Source organism: Panthera tigris, chromosome B4, assembly GCF_018350195.1.
Source record: "Panthera tigris isolate Pti1 chromosome B4, P.tigris_Pti1_mat1.1, whole genome shotgun sequence".
In the NCBI taxonomy this organism is placed as follows: domain Eukaryota; kingdom Metazoa; phylum Chordata; class Mammalia; order Carnivora; family Felidae; genus Panthera; species Panthera tigris.
Genome location: NC_056666.1, coordinates 132,473,698 through 132,488,911, shown reverse-complemented (window position 1 = coordinate 132,488,911; position 15,214 = coordinate 132,473,698). Strand labels below are relative to the sequence as shown.

Genomic DNA, 15,214 nt, shown 5'->3' with positions numbered 1-15,214 from the left:
CACTCAGGGTGCCTGGGTGGCTCAGTTGGTTAGGCGTCTGACCTCAGCTCAGGTCATGATCTTGCAGTTCATGGGTAAAAACCCCACATCAGGCTCTGTGCTGACAGCTCAGAGCCTGGAGCCTGCTTCGGACTCTGTGTCTCCCTCTCTCTCTGCCCCTCTCCTGCTTGCTCTCTGTCTCTCTCTCAAAAATGAATAAACATTAAAATTAAAAAAAAAAGAATCACACACTCAGGGGGGCTGTGATAGTGTCTGACAATGTGGCGACTTAACATTTTCAGCCCAGTGGGGTGCTAGCTGCAGAAAGGGCACAGGTGATTTGGAGCTTTTTCCTATGCAGGTGACTTAAGCATATTGATTACGGGGCTTCAGTAAGAAATAGTAGCTTTTGGGTGTGTGCGTGCTTCAGCAGGGAGCATGCACCAGTGTGGTCGCTGGTCCAGAGCACTGGACTGGACTGCGATGTGAGAGCCACATATAAATATGGCTGGCATGTATGTCAGAGGGAAGCTCAGAAGGCCAAGTTCACAATATTTGGCCCCTCATATTCTACCCTTTAGGAATTCAGTGTACCTGTTGATAATTCATCATGTAAAAGATTGCATCCTGACCTTTTCTTCCCAGTCTTATGTCTCTTTCGCTGTCAGTGGGTCAAGGTTGCGAGACTGAAACAGCTTGCACTCCTGGGAAGGAAAAAGATTCAGCATTCTGAGTCTCTACTTTTGCATTTATTCTTGGTTGTTGGCTTTCCTGCTGGTTTGGGTGGGGATGACAACTCAGATGCCAAAACAGTGGTGGTGGCGAGCCTGATACCAAAACAGGATGTACATGAAGCACGTTTTCTGTTAGTTTGGATTCTTGCTTGCACCAGAATGTGTGATCCCTTCCGCATACGCCACCACCCCAGCTCTTTCTTTGACTCACATGGACTTGGACTTAGTTCTGGTTTTCATTGTCATGGCCAGTCCCTGGAACCGTCAACACAACTCTTTAGTTAATGGTCTTTGTTGCAAGAATTGGAGGCATTTTGGTAGGACAGCTAAAAACAGTTAAGACAGAAAATGAAGTCAGGCCCAGTTAGCTCTCAGCATTTCATTCCACATGCTTGCTGTTTGCTGCAGGAGGATGGCACAGAAAAAAAGTGAAAACAGTACCAATGCCTCAAATTTAACAGCTTCTAGCAGCTGGCAGAGCACTTTCTCTTTAGTGCTAACAGCCGTCAGTGTGGAGGTTTGTATAATTGCCACCTCCTCGATGAGGCTCTTGAGGCTGGCTCAGGGGTCATGTGACTTGCCCACAGTCACACCATACCGAAGGACAGAGGCAGCGCCAGTCTGGTCTCCTGGCTCCAAAGCCCATGCTAATTCCTGAAGGTCACAGTCTAATGGTTCTCAATGATGTAGGAGTTTTGTGAGATAGCCTGTCATACTTTCCTCTGCAGCTTCAGTATTGAAAATTGAAAACAGCATCCGATCAGGACCCATAGTTGAGGAAGTAAGGTGAAAGTTGGTAGTGGGGGTGAGAGCAACCCCGTCATTTTTGAGCCCCCCCGCCCAGTGAAATTGCTTCCAAATTGCTGCTCCTGTCTGCTGGCTGTGGGGCTTAAAGGCCATGGACATCTTTCCACTTCCATCATCATAACCCTTAGTTAAATCAGAGCCTCCTGATTTCTCTTGTGCCATTGATACTCCTTAGAAAATCTTACGTGTCCCTTCACCACAGTTGCCCAGACAAGTTCCCAGGATTCAGCACACAGTTACCCCTGTAATCCTCATAGATTCTTGAAAGCTGGTGTAGTGTGCCCCAGGTTAAGAGCCCCTGTTCTGCCTGGATACAGAATCATCTCCCTAAAGGTGGTGATGTCACACCTGTGACACAGCTGACCTCTGTGCTTCTGTCCCTCCAGTGTTTAAGTGACCCTCCCCCTTTCCTGTCCTGAGTCCAGCGATCCTCTGGGCTCCTCGCCTGCTGTGTTCTAAGACCCAGAACTGCTTTTCTATAGCTGCCTTCTATTGAGTGTGATTGCCAGGCTGCAGATACAAACAGTGGGGTGTGGAGTCCATCCCAGCTAGGCCCTCACCAGGGTGGGAGGAGAATGATCCTTTGACTCAGAAATGCACATTTGGCAACTCAAAGCAATGATCCTCAAAGGGACTCAGGAGATGAAGCTCTTTACTCACTTGTGGGCACCTACCTAGACAGCAGAGTTGAAAGTTTGAATGAAGCTGTTGAGAAAAGTTATCAAGTGCTTACTAGGTGTACTTTGTAGTCACTTAGCCCCTGACGGTGGAGAGTGAGCAAACAAAAATCCTTACTTTCCCATCTGCCGTGTGCTGCCTTTTCTCTGCCTTTAGGACTTAGAGAAATCTTGGTTTTTGAATGTTAGCAGCAGCAGAATCCTTGAGGAGCTTAATAGAGTAAAATTCTTGAAGGCCGGGAGTCTGCATTCTAGAGAGAGTCTTGCTCTCCAAAGAAGTTCTCATGCAAATGACTCTTGAACCTCACTCAGAGGCGTGCTGGGCTGAGGGATGCTGGCCTCTTTGCCCTTTTCATGTTTAGTGGTGGAGCGGGGTCTTGTTATTCTCCCCTCTCAGGAGTTGTGAGGCGAAAGACAGCCTGTCTTCATGCTTCAAGAGTTGATGCCAACTTTCTAAGACCATTGAGGCTGCTGGTTTATGAAATGGTTGTGTATAGAATCTTAAGAACCCTGTTTTCCAGTGCTGGGGAAAGCCTGCCTCGCCTGCCTCTCTGATGGCGGTGTCAGTGGTCCACGTGGCCAACTTAATGAATTGCCTGGAGCTGTGTGCAGACCTCCATGCAAGGGCCAACGGATGAGGCAGAAGACGCCTTCAACTTTGGAAGGAGTTTGGTTATGCAGTGACTCCCTGTTCTGCCACATTGGCCCCTTGGAGAGAGGGTTGGAGGGAAAAGGACTGGGAGAATGTGTGTCCCCTTGACATCTTTTGAGGTTGTATCTGTCCCATTGCCAATATTAGAGAAAGGAGAAGGGAGCATCTCTTTCTAGAGGAGAAGCCAGGAAAAGAAAGCAAAATGCAAAAGATCAGATTAAAATCAAAGGAGTTTTTGTTTGTGATTTGTGTGTGTGTGTGTGTGTGTGTGTGTGTGTGTGTGTGTGTGTGTACGTGTGTGCACGTGTGTGCATGTGGTAACTATCACATTTTGGAGGGAAAAGAGATAACTTGACAGAGTTATCTTCCACACCCCCACCCCCTCCTCTTGCCTCTGTTGTGCTGAAATATGTACAAATAAAAAGATCTGAATTTTGGAATCAGGAGAACCAAAGTTTAGTCTCCCATTCTGTCGTTGATCAGGATGTGATGTCAGGGAAGTCAGTTTTCTAGTATGAAATGGGAAAAATAATAGGTTCCAAGAAGCTCGAGGAAGGTAATTCCCAACACACTATACAAACATCGGGGAAAACAAGGAAACCATTTGTAGCAAATCTATTTATGTTACTTTTGGGAGCCTTTTTGTCAGTCTCTAGATTGACAGGCACGATCCTACTTTATTTCTTCTCTCCTTGTCATTTCCTCTAGTACCACTCGCAAACTGAGTAAAGCCCAGAGTCCTACAAGGCCCCTGTGGCTACCCCCTCACCGCCTCTCCTCACACTCTGTGTCCCTTCTGCTCTGCCACCCTGGCCTCCTTGACGCCCTCTGTCGTTCGGCAGCTTCCCACCCAGGGCCTTGACTTTTGCTGTTCTCTCACCAGGAAGGCTCTTCCTCAGATGGCTGCAGGGCTCACTCCCTTCCTCAGGCAGGTCTCTGTTCAAATGACACTCCAGAAAGTCTCTCCTGGCCTTCCGTATGGCGAAACGTTCCTGCCCTCACCACTCTATCACTCAACCCCTGCTTTATACTTCATAGTGTGTATCACCTCCTGTGGTATCATATGTTCATTTGCTTCGTGTGTCATCGCTCACTAGAATGTAAGCTGTAGGAGAACACGGATATCCCAGCACGAAAACAGAGTCTGACACATGGGCTCTCAGTAAACATTTATTGGGAGAATGAGTGAGTAGTTTACTGTTAGCACATCTTAACCTCTTAGGAGACGTAAACCTCTGGACCCCACTTCCTCACCTCTTACTTCACCTGCTGCAGTTAGTGTAGTCCGCTAACCCTCCGGCATAGCTCTGAGACCAGCGGCCACTTTCTAAGTATAAGCAATCCTCTGGAAACTTCGCAGGCCTTATTTTGTCTCTCTTCTTCCACCTACTCTCTTTCTTGAAGCTTCCTCCTGACATCAGCTTTGCCTCGCCCTCTCCTGCCTCTGAGAGCCTCCTCGGGGTCCTTTTCTGGGCTCTCTTCATCACTAGTGATGAATTTAATCACTTAAATTCTGGGATTCTCGGGGCGCCTGGGTGGCTCGGTCGGTTAAGCGTCCGACTTCGGCTCAGGTCATGATCTCACGGTCCGTGAGTTCGAGCCCCGTGTCGGGCTCTGTGCTGACAGCACAGAGCCTGGAGCCTGTTTCAGATTCTGTGTCTCCCTCTCTCTGACCCTCCCCTGTTCATGCTCTGTCTCTCCCTGTCTCAAGGATAAATAAACGTTGGAAAAAAAAATTAAAAAAAAAAAATTCTGGGATTCTCTTAAGATTCAGCCTGGAAAATATTTTCTCCTGTCTCTGCATATCATATCACGTTATCCTTAGATGACATCACACATACACACACACACACACACACACACACACACACACACACACGCACGTGTACATACATGCACAAATTGGCACATCTCCTGATAGGGTGTCTCGCGATCAGCTCATATTCAGCACGCCCAAAACTGAACGCAGTTTCTCCCACCCTGTCCCAAGTTACTCCTCCCATATCCCCGTCTGGGAGTGTTAGTGGCACAGCCGTTCACCCAGTCATTCCATTTTATTCTTCTAAATGGCCTCTCAATCACTACACAATCTCGTAAAAATGAGTTCTTACTCGTTTGCCATTCCAGCTGATTTGAGGCAGGGGTCATCAGTAGATGCTAAAACCATGAGGGAAGTGGTGGTTAGGGAACAGGATTTTCACATGGGCTCAAGATATTACCCCACAGGTTGCATATTAATTACAAAGGAGGAATGCTACTTTTAAGATGGAGACATCTGTTACCTTTCAAACTTTGAGCACCATCAGTTGCTGGGCAACGTGGCCTTACATGTCTCCTGATATTAAGAAGTATACATCAACTGTATAGTTTCCTTGCCAAAAGTATTTAACATAAATCTAATCATGAGGAAACAAACTCGGAATATAGGACATTCTTTTGGCAAGACAACTGGCTTAGATACTTAGGTCAGTGTCATGAAAAACGAAAAAGGCAAGAGTATTGTTCTAGATTGTGACTGAAGGGACAGCAGCCAAATGTAGTGCATGACTCCCAATTAAATCTTGGATTGAGGGGGGAAATCTAAACAGCTATAAAAAACATTTTGGGGGTGGCAACTGAGCAAATTCAAATACGGACTGTAAATTATAGTGAATCATTGTTAATTTTCTTAGGTGTGATAAAGGTATTTTTGTTGTGTAGGAGAATGTCTTTATTCTCAGGAAATTCCCAAGAATTTGGGGCTGAAATGTCTTGATTGATATCTGCAACTTTCAAGTGATTCTGTAAACAAAAATTGTGTCTGTACCCATGCATGTGAGAGAGAGAGAACAAATATGGCTGAAAGATAACTGGCAGATCTAGGTCAGAGTTATAGGGCTGTTCATTATTTGTTCTTTCAGTGTTTTGGTAGGTTTGATAAATTCAGAAGTAAAAGGGGACACGGGGAAGGGGAGCATGTGAATGTAGACATGGGGGAGTTGAAATGAATATGTGCCGATTACCAGCCGCATTTCTGCTTATTTTATTTTTTAATATAAAACATTAAGTTAGAAATACCACCCCTCCCACTCCCCTCCATGCAGGTCTGATTGTGTGCCTTCCTTGGCTAGTGTGGTGACTACATATGGATCTCTGGATACAATTCTTTGTTTGTTTGTTTGTTTGTTTGTTTTTGAGATGGGGGGTGGGGGGGGGGGAGGGGGAGAATCCCAGGCAGGCTCCTTGCTGTCATTGGAGAGCCCAATGTGGGGCTTGATCTCACAAACTGTGAGATCATGACCTGAGCCAAAATCAAGAGTCAGATGCTTAACTGACTGAGCCACCCAGGCATACAATTCTTAATAGCACAGGAAAAATATCATGCCCCTTCTCTCTGGCCTCCATGGTTTCTGATGAGAAATTTACTGTCATTCATATTGTTTTCCCTCTGGCTGCTTTCAAGTTTTTTCTTTCATTTTCAAAAGTTTAATTGTGTCATGTCCTGGCATGAATTTATTTGGGTTTGAGATTTGCTAAGACTTTGTAGAATTATGTCTCTTGACAAATTTGGGAAGTTTTCAGCCTTTCCTTCCCTCCCCTTCTCTCTCCTCTGCTCCCCTCCCCTCCCCTCCATTCCCCTTCCCTCCTTCAAGAGAGAGAGTGCATACACCCAAGAGGCGGAGAGGGAGAGGGGGAATCTTAACTGGCTCCACGTCTAGCGTGGAGCCCACTGCAGGGCTTAGTCTCACAACCATGAAATCATGACCTGAGCTAAAATCAAGTCAGATGCTTAACCAACTGAGCCACCCAGGCACCCCACAGCCATTTATTTCTTTAAGTTCTTTTTCAACCCACCGTTTTTCTTCTTCATCCAGGCCTTAGATGACAGAATGTTAGATTTTTTTATGGGTAGGGTTGACCTTGTTATCACTGGGCCATGGTGAAAGTCCTGACTTTTCACCAGCCCTCTCCTGACATCAGCAGGGATGCAGAGGGGGGGGTGTCTTATTTCTGTGAGGTAGGGGTCTAAGTCCAGGTTCCCTGTTTTGTCTCCACTTATTTCTTGTGTGTTGGGGGGAGGGTATTTGTTACTGGTTGGTGGGAGTGAAAGACCCAGCTTTCTACTTGGCCTTCTTTGACGCCTCTGGGCAGGGGTATTGGGGAGCTTTATTATAATAAAACCCAAACCTTTTCAAGGATGGGAGTCTAGACTCCCCACTTGACTTTTCTGGTCAGGGATGAACCCACTGTTTTTTTGTGGTGTCAGTCTGGAGTAGAACGATTATTGTCTAAAAGTTTTCTAATTTAAAAAAAAATTTTTTTTACATTTATTTTTGACAGAGAGACAGAGCACAAGTGGGGGAGGGGCAGAGAGAGACAGAGACACAGAATACGAAGCAGGCTCCAAGTTCCAAGCCGTCAGCATAGAGCCCGATGTGGGGCTTGAATTCACAAACCGCGAGATCATGACCTGAGCTGAAGTCAGATGCCCAACTGACTGAGCCACCCAGGTGCCCCTGTCCAAAAGTTTTCTGTTTGCCTAGGTTGCCCTTTCCCTGGTCCTTTGGCCAATGAGAGTAGGTTTTGTTGGGACTTTTTTGTCTGCCTCCATTGGCATTTACAGATGGTTGACTTCTTCAGCTCCAAGTCTAGAATGTAAGAGATAAAAAGGAAACCCAGGGAACTCACCACTGTTTCGTTCTTCAGGTCTCAAGGTCCCTTGCCAGTCTGCCTTCTTCTCTTCACCTTCCAGAACCTACATATGTTTGTTTGTTTTAATTTTTTTTTATTAAGTAAACTCTGCCCCCAACAGGGGTCTTGAACTCACAACCCTAAGATCCAGATCATGCTTCTCCGACTGAGCCAGCCAGGCGCCCCTACTTTATGTTTGTTTTTTATATAACATCCAGAGTTTTTAGTTGTATTTAGCGGGAAGAGTAGAGAACAGTATGTCTGTTCCATGTCCCAGATGCACAAGTCCCTGCAGTCGCAAATGAAAGGTCTTTGTGGGCTGGGCTCTGCCTCATTGTCCCCAGATGACCTCCTCCTTGGTCCAACCATATCAAACTACTTGTAGCCCCTTGAACTTGTCATGCTCCTTCAAACCTTCATGTTCTTGCTCTTCCTTAGCCTCGGATGACTTTCCGACTCCTTTCTTTGTCTGCCTGTGGTGTTTCTGTTCTGTTCTGTTCATACGGGTTTTCTCTGTGAAATCTACCTGGACAGTTCATACACTCTTTCCTTGGGCTAAATTTTGCCTCTTCTGTCCTTTTCTCTAACCGGACCATGAATTACCTTTGAGGGCTGGAGCCCTATTCTGTATATCCTTGTCCTCAGTAACTGGCATAATAGTTACTTAAGAATTGTTTATTGGATATGGGGCGCCTGGGTGGCTCAGTTGGTTAAGCGTCCGACTTCGGCTCAGGTTATGATCTCACAGTCCGTGAGTTCGAGGCCTGCATCAGGCTGTGTGCTGACAGCTCAGAGCCTGGAACCTGCTTCAGATTCTGTGTCTCCATCTCTCTCTGCCCTTCCCCTGCTCATGCTCTGTCCCTCTCTGTCTCAAAAATAAATAAAACATTTTTAAAAATTTTAAAAAAATTGTTTATTGGATAGATGGATGGATTGCTATATTTCTAATATCCCACCTGGGTTATTATTATGTTTATTATATGTTTATCCCCTCACCTCCCACAAAACCCCCACTTATGTTCACCCCCTGTGTGTGACTCCTACTTCTACAGTGGAGAGAGAAATCCAGCAGCTTGCCTGAAGGCAGGCCTCCTTGGACTATGGCAGGACTCCATTGGCTTCTGTTAGCTGTACCATGTTCGTAGCTTTGAGTGACTCTGAATGCAGAACTGGTGGAGAGTTTCTGGCAAAAGTATCTTATTGAGGATGGAGCCATCGTTTTTATTATGTCAGCGCCTAATAAAGCCACATCCCAACCCAGGTACTTAATAAATATTCCTTAATGATAACGAGGAGATGAGTCTTGATGGCTAATTGCTGCCCTTCCTTGCTGAGATGCATTTCCAGAAGTGCTTTGTGGGTCCTAGAAGACTTTCACTTGTCTACATGTTTAAGTAAATCTGGGGCTGGGATGGGAAAGCACTGGTTTAACGTCCTAAATTAATGTGAGAGGTTGGTTTTTAAGGATCCTTCTACTCACTCTCTAGTATGAGATTAAATCATGACGGCTTGACCCCCTTACTTCTGCATGGTAAGCCACAAAGCTCAGTGGACACAGTGAGCAGAGCATCGAACTCTGCCTTGGAAGCTGATGGCAGTATGTTTCTTAAAAACTTGAAAGTGTTTTTCTCTTTTTAGTTCACAGGGACCTCGTTTAAGGGAGAGAACATGAAAGGGGAGAAAGAAAATGGGTGCCAGAGAGGGGGCAGGGTCTAAGCTGGTGGTCGCAGCCAGCCAGGGATGAGACCCACAGCTGGAACTGAGACTGTGACAAAGAGCGTCACACCTCGTAGCCATTTCTGTTCATTTGAGTTTTCCTTTCAAGTGTGTGTGCACCCTTCCCTGGGTGCGTGCGGAGCGGCATGAGTGTCCGGGGGGAGCCAGCTCCCAGAGGGTGGGAGTGAAGTGTCAGGCGCCGCCCTCCCACCCCAGACGCGTATATTACAGACAACATGCACAGTTTGGGGATTTGCGTCAGTTCTGTGGGGCTTCTCTTTCACAGACGGACTTCTGGGAGTTTCTGGGGAAATGAAATTTCTGAATAATATCCTGGCTCTTCTGACTAAGCCACTAAGGCAGAAAGGAGGAGAGAGATGGTCTTGGACCTCCATCTGGATGGAGCAGCCCTCCTCATTGGACACACATTTATGGGTCAACTTTGAGTCTTTCAGAGTTTTTCCGCAACAAGCAGAGGCCTAAACTTTAAAAGCTGTGTTCTGCTTTGCTGCATTTCCTCGTGTCCCATTCTGTTAGCATGGAAGCTTGAGGTGATTTTGACTCCACAGTGCCGCTCACTCCAACATCAAGGAAGCCCAGGGTGTACGTTTATCACCCCTGCGTCTCTTTTACCACTTGCACCCCCATGGCTGTGGCTTACAGCACAGCTGGCTGGATGCGCATGGGAATGCCTTCTCGACCCCAGACCCCTTGCAGTGAGAGCACCGGCTGCCCCACCTCCAGTCTCTCCCCAGGCGGACCCGAGGAGCCTCTCACAGGAATCCTGATAAAAACCCAGAGGGAGAGGGGCTGTTGGTCCCTTCTGTTGGAAGTACCTATTGAAGTTGCTGAACGTGCTCTCAGAGAGCAGTTAGCGATGGGGAAGGAGTAGCACAGAGCGAGTGGGGTGTTCACGGACTGGGAGAAACCAGCACACTTGTCAGGAGGTTGAGACAAAAGAAGAAAGTGGAGACAGAACTAGACCTGGGTTGGGGTCCGCCACTGTATGAATGAATGACCTGTAACTGTGGTGTTAGTTTCATCACCTATAAAATTGGAAGAAGGGTCCCTACCTCGTGGGTTGTTAAGAGAATTCAGGGAGATTATGATGTTGTTGTTACAAAGTGAAAAATCATTTTGGGGCGCCTCGGTGGCTCAGTTGGTTAAGCGTCCAACTTCAGCCCAGGTCATGATCTCACGCTCCGTGGGTTCGAGCCCTGTGTCAGGCTCGGTGTTGACAGCTCAGAGCCTGGAGCCTGCTTCAGATTCTATGTCTCCCTCTCTCTCTGCCCCTCCCCTGCTCATGCTCTGTCTCTCCCTGTTTCAAAAATAAATAAAGATTAAAAGTAAATAAATAAATAAAAACAAAATGAAATAGTCTTTGTGGGATTGGTAATTACTGTCTTGAATTCTTTTCTTGGTCCTCACTTCTGGTTCTCTTGATCAGGCCCTGAGCAGCTAATGACTTTCTCTGATCTTCTCAATACCCCTCCCGCTTGTTTTGTAGTGTCAGTGCTGAAGGCTGCGCCATGAGCTCCACGGTGAGCCCCAGCTTTTGAACCGTGGCTTTCTGTGCCTGCGGTCACTTTGAACCCCTCCTCTCCGCCTTCTTCACACCTGTGTATGCTCAGTGCTGTGGTTGAGCTGACCTTTCCACATTGCCTGCACTCAGCCCTATGTCCGAGCAGTGTGTGTAATTGAAGCCTCCTTGCCTCCCCATCCAATAGGGTCGTCCTTCTCTACTTTTTGAAGAAGTTAAGAAATCTATCCAGTGGAATGGCAAGAAGTCTGACCTGAGGGTGAGATAGAGTGAAGCTATAACCTCACTTTGTCACTTGCTGGCCTTTCCTACCCTCTGGAGCCTGTCCTTATCTGTAAATTGGATTGTTACCTACCACATGGATGAATCATTAGGAATATAAAAGGAGATAACATGTTTAAAATATCTAGAACAGTGCCTGCCACATAAGTAGGCACTCCATAAATATTCATCTCTCCTTTGCTATTACGTGAAGATTCCCTAACCAAACAGGAAGTCCTGTATATGAGAACCAGTTCTGCTTATCCCCATTCTTTGATGCACTCCCCTTCCATCTAGAAATTCTGTGCTTTTGTGAGTTACTTTTCCAGAAATTGGATTTGTGCCTTACCCTTTGGGATGGCCAGTGTAAGTTGTTGAGGCAGCAGGCCAGCCAGGGTTCTAGGTAGATCATCTGTGGCTGTGATACCAAAACTAGCAGGTGTGTGTAGGAATTGAACCCATGATTCAGCTACATCACTGGGTTTGGTGACAGCAGCACCTCACGTTAATGTGTGTGTGCACCACTGGCTTCAGAGCACCCACTTTTATTTGATTCTTACAAGGGTTCCGAGAGGTAGGCAGATTCTCACTCTCCAGAAGAAGAAAAGGAAAACTGGGAAGGAGTCCCCTGTGTCACACCGGTAGTGATTGGTAGAACAGGAAAAGACCACAGACGCCTCGATTTTCTATCCAGGACTTCTATGTTTTGAACCCAGATGAGAACCAAAATTCTGGCTGTTCAAGTGAAAGCTTAGAGTTCTACCACAGACCCGTCTAGCTTTCCTGTCACTACTGTATGCTCTGTTTCCATTTCTTACAAGAATATTCATTAACTTATCGAATGAATTACATGCTAGGCAATCTAGACACTGGGGATACTGTCAGAAACAAAGGAAATAGACATGCCCTGATGGAACTTGTCCCAATGGTGGGAGGCTGATAATAAACAAGTTAGAAAGATGTGTGCTGTTAACTGTAGAGAATGTCACTCGGTGATGAGTGCTATGGAGAGAAATAAGAGAGGAAGCTGGGGGTGGGATGGGGCAGACACTGTGAGTTTTCACTTTGATTCTTTGTACTTATTGTCTCATCCCTGTGATACGCCCTCTGAGAGTGGTCCATCACACCCCAGTACCAGATTTCTACATGTCAGGGCTTTTGGAGACTGGTTTTGAAGTTGAACCAGCTTTACCCAGCGAAAGCAGGTGCAGGAGCTGTCTGCTTACCCACTAAATTGCTCAAGACTACCCCAGATCAGAGCTGGGATAGCCTGGATAGTGCCTTGGAATGCTCTGGTAGGTTGGGGAAGGAGCCTGTGCTGTTTTTTCCTTAGAGATTATTTGTTAAATCTATAGCTCCCCCTGCTGTTAGAAAACAGGGTAGGCTCTTAACTGATTTTTTTTTTTTTTTTTTTTAATGATTCTTTTTTATCCTAAGATTTAAGAAAGTTTTGTTTTTTAAATAAGTACTGCTGGGACATTTAGATCTTTCTTCTGGGACTGCTGTTGCTGAGGCCCAGCCCCCAGGAGCAGGATGGGGGGAGGAAGCACAAAGGCCCAGGCAGGATAGGGTCATATCTGTGCTCCTGCTACTTTTAGCTTCTCTGTATGCCTGCACTCCTACCACAGCCAGCAGCCTAGCAAAAGTTATCTCCACACACAGTTTCACAGCTGTTCCGAAATTCTAGGGCAGCAGAAGTGAAACTGACCATGGTCTTGTAAATTTCTCTGCTCTTGCTATTGTTCCCTACTTGAAGTGAGTCAGGCCTTTTCATCCTCTTACCCTCAGGGTGTCCCAACTCCTCATTTGTCTTTATAGCCAAGTGTTTGACACAAAACCGTCTTCATGATGCCACATTTGAGGAGATTTGGTCTTGGTTTGGCCTTGTTTGCTGAGTCGAGAGCTGTGGGCTGTGTGGTGGTAGATTCAGACCACAGTTGAGTCCTCGACAGGGCCTGTAGTGAGCCCTTCTTGTCAGCTGCTGGCTGTGTGCACCAGGGTCAACCAGACAGTCACTGTGAAATTCTTTTAGTCCTTAGAGATGAAATTCAAGGTCATTTTAGCTGAAGTGAAAAAGGAAATGGCACCCAACGAGACCTAGGTCTTTCTGGTGTAACTGCCCTGTTCAGTTTGGTCACTTTGGGAGTCCTAATGAGGTTGAAGGAGTAAGGTGGACCCCACACGAGGCTGTGCTCCTCCCAGAGTGAGGTGGGGCCCAGCAGGCATTCTTGGAAGATTGATCAATAAGGATTGTGCAGCTAACAGTCTGGTAACAGGTCCAGGATACTTTTTTTTTTTTTTTTTAACATTTATTTATTTATTTTCGAGAGAGAGAGAGACAGACAGACAGAGCACAAGCAGGGGAGGGGTAGAGAGAGGAGGGAGACACAGAATCCGAAGCAGACTCCAGGCTGTGAGCTGTCAGCACAGAGCCCAACTTGGGGCCCGAACCCATGAATCATGAGATCATGGCCTGAGCCTAAGTTGAATGCTCAACCAACTGAGCCACTCAGGCGCCCCTCCAGGTTACTTTTTTAAGCTATATTCCATTTTTGCACTTTATACAGCCCAGGCTTAGGTAGTGACTGTTCTCGTTAGGAATAAAGTAACCAGAACTGTTTTAATGGGGCAACTGAACCATAAAGATATGTGCTTACTCAGGTGCCATGTTCTTCTTCACTTCCGCTGATAAGAATTAGTATTTCTAAAATTAACTTGAATTAAAATGTCTTCTCCACCGTAAACTATAGCTGTGCACATGATGCTTCATAAAAGTAATTCTTTTATGATTCTTTTCTCAACAGCTTTGAAAAGTCCAGCTGCGTTTCATGAGCAGAGAAGGAGCTTGGAGCGGGCCAGGGTAAGACCTTTCTTCCCCAGGGGCCTCCAGAGTGCATTTGCAGAGCCCATTGTATTGCTGCTGTATTCCTTCCAGTCTAGTGCGCCCTGGGGCCAGCCCTCACCTCGTTCTAGACCGGAGGCGCTGCCTTTTTCTATTCTGTCCCCACCCCAGCCACCTTGTGGCAAGATCTGAAAACGGGATCAGAATTTCTCTTTTCCTGCACTTAAGGGTATATGATGATTAGCAGTCCTCCCTCTTGTGGCTCTGGAGACCGCCGGTATTTCCCCGTCTTTAATTCCACTTCACCTTTTGTGGATGTTAGAACGCGAACAGCAGCCATTGAAAAGCTTGCTGAGGGCTGGTCCTCCCGAGTCTGTGGCTGCACTGCCCACACCTCTCCAGGACGGGCATTCCGAGGGACAGAAAAGGTCTCTGTTGCCCAGAGTAGCCAGTGTCCACTCAAGGCTGTGGAGGCAGAAGCAGGGCCCCTGTCTGAGCCCCAGTTCATGTTGCTGCACCTGGCCTGCCGCCTTGTCCCCCCTCAGTTTCAGTTCCCTCAGGGACCTGAGGGGGATATTCTGCTGCCCAGTGTGGGCAGAGATGGGGAAGTCACCAGAACATGCTTCCCCTCTACCCCTTCACTTTTTTCTTTTACAAAAAGGCAAGGAAAGAGAACCTCCCAGTAGAGGACCCTATAGGCCATGGATCCTTAAGACTCTCAACTCTTTCAGAGACTGAAATATTTACCTCTAAGACTTTCTTACTGTCTTTATTTTATTTTTTTTAATTTCTAACAAGAATTATGAGTAATTCTTAGAGTGAGCGGGAAGAATGAGGTCATGGACACAGAACAAAGCAGCAACAAACTGTGCCGTTGGAGTTACTGGGAGGAGTGGAGAATACGGCAGGGGTGGGGGGGCGATGGCATTGCCCATGCCCCCAACCCACTTGCAGTAAGACTTGGTGCCATTACCTGGACTGCTTCTCAGTAGGCAAGGAGTTCATTGGAGCAGATTAGAACAGCTCTTATTTTACAGAGTACTTTTGTGAGCAGCACGACATCATTTTGTGGTTGATGCCCACCTCCGCTCTTACGAATTAGGTGCTCTTTGTCTTCATTTCATAGATGCAGCTAAGAGAGATTAACTAAGCTACACAGCTAGTAAGTAGCAAAGCTGGGACTCAAACTTTGGCCTGTGGATGCCACATATTTTCTTAATTAGTGCCGTATTCTGCCTTGGCTTTGGCCACTGTTCCCAACTTCAGGTGGCTTAGAAAAGAAGACTTGTGGTGTCCACACCTGTTCTGCCACCTGCAGCAGCCATGGCAGTACAG

At 46.7% G+C, this 15,214-nt stretch overlaps 1 protein-coding gene across 8 annotated transcripts in view; it reads left to right on the top strand.

The window, feature by feature from the left end:
• Positions 1–15,214, top strand: part of MRTFA (myocardin related transcription factor A) — a 212,892-nt gene that overhangs the window by 179,327 nt on the left and 18,351 nt on the right. For 7 of the 8 annotated variants that reach the window (XM_042993350.1, XM_042993349.1, XM_042993347.1 and 4 more), the window contains one exon: positions 13,842–13,897. In XM_042993350.1, the coding sequence (XP_042849284.1) occupies positions 13,842–13,897 (56 nt within the window). Of the gene's footprint in view, positions 1–10,589; positions 11,036–13,841; positions 13,898–15,214 lie in introns of those variants that run through there. The other variant, XM_042993354.1, reaches the window with a different exon arrangement.